The sequence below is a fragment of the Miscanthus floridulus genome, chromosome 13 (genome assembly GCF_019320115.1).
Source record: "Miscanthus floridulus cultivar M001 chromosome 13, ASM1932011v1, whole genome shotgun sequence".
Classification (NCBI taxonomy): domain Eukaryota; kingdom Viridiplantae; phylum Streptophyta; class Magnoliopsida; order Poales; family Poaceae; genus Miscanthus; species Miscanthus floridulus.
Window position 1 is genome coordinate 22,184,683 of NC_089592.1, and position 7,607 is coordinate 22,192,289.

At 50.7% G+C, this 7,607-nt stretch overlaps 2 protein-coding genes across 3 annotated transcripts; both read right to left on the reverse strand.

The window, feature by feature from the left end:
* Positions 1 to 2,304: 2,304 nt before the first annotated feature.
* LOC136499573 (predicted GPI-anchored protein 58) lies at positions 2,305 to 2,703 on the reverse strand. Its single transcript, XM_066495176.1, has one exon. The coding sequence runs from the start codon at positions 2,701 to 2,703 to the stop codon at positions 2,305 to 2,307; it is 399 nt and encodes a 132-aa protein (XP_066351273.1).
* Positions 2,704 to 2,900: 197 nt separating this feature from the next.
* Positions 2,901 to 4,231, reverse strand: LOC136501555 (uncharacterized). Of its 2 annotated transcripts, none has more exons than XM_066497075.1 (2): positions 3,923 to 4,231; positions 2,901 to 3,666 (listed from the first exon to the last, which is right to left on the reverse strand). In XM_066497075.1, exon 2 carries the CDS (start codon positions 3,628 to 3,630, stop codon positions 3,232 to 3,234), a length of 399 nt encoding a protein of 132 aa, XP_066353172.1. In that variant the 5' UTR covers positions 3,631 to 3,666; positions 3,923 to 4,231; the 3' UTR covers positions 2,901 to 3,231. The 2 variants fall into 2 exon arrangements, with proteins under 2 accessions (XP_066353172.1, XP_066353171.1); XM_066497074.1 differs by having other exon boundaries at positions 2,901 to 3,857.
* Between the last annotated feature and the right edge of the window lie 3,376 nt (positions 4,232 to 7,607).

A 7,607-nucleotide genomic window follows, 5' to 3' on the forward strand; every position in this document is an offset into this window, starting at 1 on the left:
GAAGCATGCTAGAGTTTATGTAAATAGTTTCCTCATGCTTGTTCCTCGTATCTCCGATTTTATCTGAGTACCTCTTCCTGTGAAACGGTTGTCATCTGACACAACTCGTGTGCTTTTGTGAGCTAGTTCTCCATATTTCCCTGAATGCAGTGGCATGATGAAACCATGCCTACAATGCTTATTAAGAGTAGAATACGTTGTCTAGTTAAATTTCTGTTTTTGATGCTTGTAGTAGCATTGGTGGTGCACTCGCCAGTACTGAAATTTGACGATCATGATAGTATATGTTTGATGTACTTTTGTAATCAAGGGAATGATCACATCACATTCTTATATTATTTGAAAAATTGTAATTGTAATGTATGGATGATCAACTATTTACATGTTCCAAGAATACTACACCCACCATTCCAAATTGAAGGTAATTTTAGTTTGTACGGCAAACTTATAGAAAAATGCACCAACACATCAAATTATTTTCGTCAAAAAATCCGATGAAATATGTCTTGACTTGCATTTTTTTTGGTGTTGTAGATGACAGTATATTTTTCAAAAATCTCGATGAAAGTTAGAGAAGTTTGACTTTTGATAAAACTAAAACGACCTACTCCCTCTGTTCTAAATTATAAGTCGTTTTGACTTTTTTGGTACATAGAATTTACTACGTAGGTAGACATACATTTTATCTAGATGAATAGTAAAATAAAAGTAAAAACGACTTGTAATTTGGAACGGATGTAATACATTTTAGATTGAAGGGAGTAGTTAAACGTGCAGACAAAGCCTATATGTAACACAAAGCAGCCCACAGGCCACACTCGGCAGTGCCGCCACATGCTCGCGCTTGGCCGCCGCCCGGCGCCCACCGGACCATCGCTCGGCACCGGCGCGACCGCGCGGGACGGATCCAGCCGCCGGACCAGGAGTAGGACTGTAGGAGGCCCCGCAAGCTCCATCCCCTATTCCCCATCCAGTGGCTAGTGCTGAGTGCTCGACTTGATTTGATTTCTTGGTTTAAAGTTAATCAAAATTCAAACCCCCCTTGCTACACTACCACCTACACAGACCGCTCCACCACGCCTAGGACTAGGGTCCAGTTTAGTTTGCAAAAAATTTTGCAAAATTTTTCACATTCCTCGTCACATCGAATCTTTAGACGCATGCATGAAACATTAAATATAAATAAAAAATAAAACTAATTACACAGTTTAGACAAAATCCACGAGACGAATCTTTTAAGTCTAATTAGATTATGATTGGACACTATTTACCAAATAACAACGAAAATACTACAGTGTCTATTTTGCCAAAAATTTTAGAACTAAACTGGGCCAAGGAAGAGAACACAAAGTGTAACTTCGCCCCTGCAGCTTTATGGATGCATGCAGCAGCTTTATGAGAAAAAGTTTATAACTCCACAACTCACTCTATTGACTTCTTTATGGATGCATGCAGCAGCTTTATGAGAAAAAGTTAGAACGGAAACTGAAGAATGATCAGAAGGTATTTGATTAAATTCCATTTAGGGTTGCTCTCAATAGATTTTTTTTGTTTCTTTTCTTTTCCTCTTCTTTTTGTGTTTGGTGTGAATGTCTTAGCTGTAACCTAATGGCCTAATGACAATTGGAATCTCACTGAATGGTGATTTTAGTGAGGACAGAATTTTTTTTGAATTATAAAATTTGTTTCTTTGTTACTCTTTGTGTGAGTAAGCACATGTGTTAAAGTCTTATGCTCGCAGGCTAAAGAGAAAGAAGAGAAAAGACTTAAAGCAAAACAAAAGGAGGAATCTATGTTTCAGGTTCAAATAAAATTCTTTAATTTTTATTATGCGAATGTGCAGTTGATCCAGATCTGTAATAAATGAAATGATAATTGGAGATGACTTTACTTTTTTTTTTCACACTGCTTCGGTTTCTGTAGGCAGAAGCAGCTTTAGATGGGCTCAAAAAGGTTGAGAAGAAACAGAAGGGAAAAGCTTTCCAGAAGGTTGTGCATGATATGCTGTAAGCTTATTTAGCAAACTTCATCTTTTATAATCACCTTTAGTGCTTTTATGTGGTCCAACCGTTGGCACAAATGCTGATTAGCTTCCAGCAAAGGGTTAAGTAATTTCTTTACAGGTTATGGCACCTCCAAACTTGACTGGAGCTCTTCACATAGGCCATTCTCTTACAGTGACTATAGAGGCAGCCTTTTTTATGCTTGTAGAAATCTCTATGCTGTTTTAACTGTACTGATATTTACTAAACAATGGTTTTGAACAATCCATGATGTCATGATACGCTGGCGGAGAATGTCAGGTTATAATGCTCTATGGGTCCCTGGAGTGGGTGGGGTGATGCCAGATCGGCCCCCCTGGTGAGGCTGCGCGGAGGCCGCGGGCTCAGCACCGGCGGGGGGATCCGTTTGCGTCGGCACGTCGTCCGGCGTAGGTGGCGGATCCTCCGCGCACGGCCTTGGGGCGGCCGCGGCTGGCTCCGGTGGTGGATGGGGCGGTGGGGCGCCGGTGGATGAGGTTCCCGCAGTGGCGGCGTCCGCCCCATGTGGCCGCAGGACGCCGGAGGAGCAGCCCGACGCGGATGGTGGCGGCGGCCCCCCGGCGCACTCGAGCGCACCCGCGCGTGGGCGAGGAGAGGAGGGTGGCGCAGCCGTGGAGGCGAGCTTCGGCTCAGCCGGCGTTGAGGAGGGGGCGGTCGTCATGGCCGGCTGCCGCGTGCGGAGGGTGAAGGACTGGCGTGGACGAAGGTAGGGGGCTGGTGGGGGAGGGGGAGGGGGCCGCCGGTGGCGGCGGGGGCACCAGGGTGAACCCCTAACGGGCCTCGCCTGCGTCGGAGACGTCGGCGCTCAAGGTGGAATCGTTGTCTCTCCTTTCCATTTTTTTTTTCTAAAAAATATCATTGCATTTGATTAAAAAAATGATCGAAAACGGTACTATTATCATCTTACATGACCAGTAGGCAAAATAAAATACATCTGTACACTATAGCAGCACGATGCACGAACGATTAATTATTAGCAGCTCAATGAACATTTGAGCTGACATGGCATGGATTATCCAGCAACTAGCAAGCACGCTTATATTAGGACCGGCGGTAGCAGCAGTGGCGGTGGTGATGGTGACGAAGGCGGAAGAATTTCCGATCGGACTGCCAGGGCTTCAGGGCAATGCTGTGGAATCAGGAATCAAGTGAGAACGAATGCATCCAAGAATCGCCGTCGCACCAACTACTAGTGTTCTTCGGCTTCCTTATCCCCAAGAAGAACTCCGATGTTGAGGAGCGAGAGCCCGAGTAGCAGCAGAGCAAACGCGCAGAAGCAGAACACCGGGGCCGTCTCCCTGTCCGCCGCCGCCGCCACCACCGTCGCACTGGCAGCAGAGGACGCCAAGAGGAGGCCCGCGAGAGCGAGGTTGCGGCGCAGGCAGCGTACACCCACCCCGGGGCGGCCTGCGGGCGCCGTCGGGTCGTCGGCGACGCGGACGCCGACGAAGATGAGGCTGGCACCGGCGAGCACCCCGGCGAAGCTGAGAAGCAAGGCGAAGCCGCCGGCGGAGCTGACGCCCGCGCTGACAGCGATCAACGTGAGGACAAGACCGGTGGCCGTCGCCCAGCTGCCCGGAGCGGCCATCGGCGGTGTTGCAGAGTAGTCACTGTGCACCTGCACCTGAACAAGGCAACAGGAAAAAGAAAATTCAAGTTGGCAAGAATCATGGAGCGAGGATGAGGCGGACAGGAAGTAGAGAGTTTGGCAAAGGCCGGGATTCGCAAGGGCATTCCCATCGGTCCGCATGGATCACCGTCGAGGCGTCGACAGGCGCGATGCGATGCGGCGAGATCACGCGCGCAAAATTAAATCTGCAAAATTATTAGAACCGAAGGGGGAAAAAAACGTTTGCAGTCGGGGAGGCAGCGTTCGTTACCGATGTAGTTGGTGGCCGTGAGGTCGCGTAGCACGAAGCTGACGCCGCCGGCCCTGGGCGCCCTCGCCGGAGGCTGCTCGCCCGCCGGCCACCGCCGCTCCGTTCACCGGCACGTGGTTCAAGGTCGCCCTCTGCAGCGGGAGCACGCAGGCAAGCGGGGAGGAAGTGAAGAGCGATCGTGAGCGGGTACGGCTAGGCTCTGGGCGGCAATTCTCGTAGCGCGGAGTGAGGAAGGTTTGGGGGAAGAGAGGAGGGAGGGAGGAGCAGGAGCAGGAGCAGGCGGCAGGCGGTGGTGACGAGGAGAGGAGATGGGCGGGGATTTTAAAAGGGAAAGAGGGAAGGGACGGAGATAGGCAGATCAATAAAAAAAAAAAGAATGGGAGAAGTCAACAGGTGTGAACACGGGGTATAGTTGGATTTTTATCCTTGGGCTCTCTTTAGTTCCATGTCAAATTTTTAAAGATTTTCCGTCACATCGAATTTTTGGACACATGCATAAAGCATTAAATATAAATAAAAAATAAAACTAATTACACAGTTTAGACGAAATTCACGAGACGAGTCTTTTAAGCCTAATTAGACTATGACGAGACACTAATTGTCAAATAACAACGAAAATGCTACCGTGGCATTTCGCTAAAAATTTTGCCAACTAAAGAGTACCTTGGCTTGTGCCGGTGGTGGTGGCCCCAGCCCCAGGTCCTGGATAGCGACACGACGCGGTACGCAACCAACAGGTGGCGGGCTGGCGGCGGGGCCGTCCAAGCCATGCGGTCGCTGGTGCGGATACCACCTTTTTTTAAGTACGTAATAAATAACAAAAAGAACAAGAACAGAAAAGTTTGAGACGGGTTGCGTGTGCCAGTTTGAGACGGCCCCCCGCTGCCCGCTCTCCTTCCTGGTGGACCGACCGAGTGTGATGGTATTCTAATCATCGGCGACGAGTGCGTGCATCCATGCCAGTGCGAATATAGCGGAGCTTTTAATTTCGTGCACATGTGTTGCAGCGGCACATTTTATCCGTTGCAGGGAGGGCAGGACGCACCGCGGTTTTGGAATTTACACGTGTTGCTGCTCTTGAGGCTGGATAGGTGAGGTAAGGTGTAGTAGTAAGATCTGCAGATGAGATGCCCGCATAGGGTGCAGGGTCGGGTGATCAATCAGCTCGGTACTTCGGCCAATCGATAAGGAGCACCGCCACGTTCGACAGCCAGTTGGGCCTAGTGCGCCGTGACATGACATCTTCGACGTACAGTACCAGTACGTCTTCTTACCCAGAGCGGCGGCGCTGCAGCAGCCTGGCCCGGGTGTTTTGGCCGCCGTACGTGCCGGACCCGGACATGACGAGGTGCTTGTACGTCGACCCGCCACAAGGCTAGACCTAGTTGTGTCAGAATGACATGCACATTTTGCCCGTAGCAACGTGTCAGGGATGAATACTAGGGTACTCAAAGAGTAAGCTAATGATCTTCAACATTGATTCATCCACGTGATCAAGAGCGCGACTACGTCGTTTACCTGGGCTCCGTCTCGCCCAACCCCCGAGGGCCGGCTCTGTCTCGCCTGACGTCTGAGGACGGACTCTGCCTCGCCCGACGTCTACGTGCTGGCTTCGCATCGCCCGACATCTGAGCGCTGGTTCCGCCTCGCCCGACGTCTGAGGGCTGGCCCTACCTCGCCCGTTATCTGAGCGCTGGCTCCGCCTCGCCCGACGTCTGAGGGTTGGCCCCGCCTCGCCTGATGTCTGCGCACAACTCCTTTACAACAACGAGCGGAGCAGATAAGGCAAGGCGCTCAAAGTCAACCGCAATACCGAGGACCGTACCCTGCACACCTACAGGACAGTACCATCAGGTCATGCCAGATGGGTGCTTTGCGACCTTCGAGGCATGTCAGAACCAAAACAGTGTTGTAGGCGCTGACATTTACCTAACAGTGTTGTGGACACCGTCATTTGCCCTCGAGCGCAGATCCTTACGGAAGCTCACGACAACCACTACGGTCCAGAAGAAAACTCGCATCACCCACAGTAACGGACGTATGGTCGTTATACTGCTCGCTCCCTATATGGCCGTTGATCAACACGCTGGACCGCCGCGCCGCCCACCGGGGTAGGATGGGACGTGACAACCCGCTGACAATGCCAGGATATGGCATCGACAGCGGACAGACACCCAACGTGGTCCTGTCAGGTTCAGCAGACATGCACCCGACACGGGGCTGTCCCTGTCACTACGTGTCATGTCAGCGGGGCCCGCACAGAGGAAAAGGAAGAACCGACGACCTTGAAAGACTTTCTTTGCCTCTTGTTCTCATTTTTCTCTCATCTGTAATCCATGCTCTCCCTTGGCCTATAAAAGGGAAAGCAGGGCACCCCTGCCGGGGGATCAAATCATCGCATCAGGCATCACGCTGCATCCCAGCAGAACCACTAGCATCGAACCTCGAACACATAGCTGAGCAACAACCAAGCTCTCAGCATCCATTCAACCTTTCCATCAGAGACTTGGGACATGTCCCTCTCTTGATCGTTTGTAACCCCTACTACGAACTTTTCAGTGCTAATAACACGAGCAGCAGCCACGAACTGCACGTAGGGACATTCTGCCTGAACCAGTATAAACCTTGTGTCTTTTTAGCACACCATCCGAGCCAGATGCGCAATAACACAAATTTACTCGTTGATGTTTACTCGAAACACCGACAGTTGGCGTGCCAGGTAGGGGCCTTTACGCGTTTCGACATTAATACCAGGCCACGGATGGCTAGTCACGGCATCAGCTGGGCTCCGGGCGCACATGTGCAATTCAGGGACCTGGACTTCATCGTCACGGTGAAAGGAGAGCTAGCGCGGGCGCCCGTTGTCGTTCAACCCTTCCATTCCATCAGCCTTGATGCGATCACCGAGATGCTCGAGGAGCTGCAACTTACCGAGGGAGAGCCATTCTCCTCGAAATACCTCATTTGAAGCGCCCCGACAGTGCTCCCGTCCGATCTCTACAATGCCACAGAGACCGTTGGCCACCTTGTGGCACAGCGCATGATCCTGTCTAGATCTCATGTGCCGGTACGTGGATTCTCTTGGCGAAGAACTAACAACCCTCACAATGATGGACTAGCTTCTCTGCATCGGCTACAACTGACGGCCAATAGAACCCTGCTCGGAAAACCTTGCTAACCAGCGTTCTCGAGGCCACGTGGTTGTCGCAGGAGCCAGAGTGGATTTAGTCCAGGAGTTGTTCGCCATCCTCCTGGGTTATACACTTTATCAAGATTTCCTCCTTTGCGTTCTTGCGCCATAATTTGCCATCGACGAGTAGATATTGCTTACTGCGACGCATTAGGCGCTCGTTTACCGTCTGATCGGTGTAACCGCTGTCATCTGTCAGGTACTTGATGAAAGGTACTCTCCAGTCTTCCTCTTTGATGGAGGGCGTGAGCAGGTCTTGAACGAATACGCCATGTGGGACTTTAGCTTGGGATGATCCTAACTTTGACAGTGCATCGGCTGCTTGATTTTTGTCCTAGACCATGTTTGTGTACTCGATGCCATAGAACTTGCCTTCCAGTTTTCTGATCGATTTGTAGTATGCATCCATCTTTTCGCTGGTCGTGTCCCAGTCCTTGTTGAGTTGGTTGATGACCAGAGCCGAGTCTCCGTAGACATAGAGACGTTTAACACCGA

What these genes read in the sequence shown, in the direction of transcription:
- LOC136499573 (XM_066495176.1), bottom strand. Translation starts at nt 2,703, where the DNA reads ATGACGACCGCCCCCTCCTCAACGCCGGCTGAGCCGAAGCTCGCCTCC.
- LOC136501555 (XM_066497074.1), bottom strand. Translation starts at nt 3,792, where the DNA reads ATGCGGACCGATGGGAATGCCCTTGCGAATCCCGGCCTTTGCCAAACT.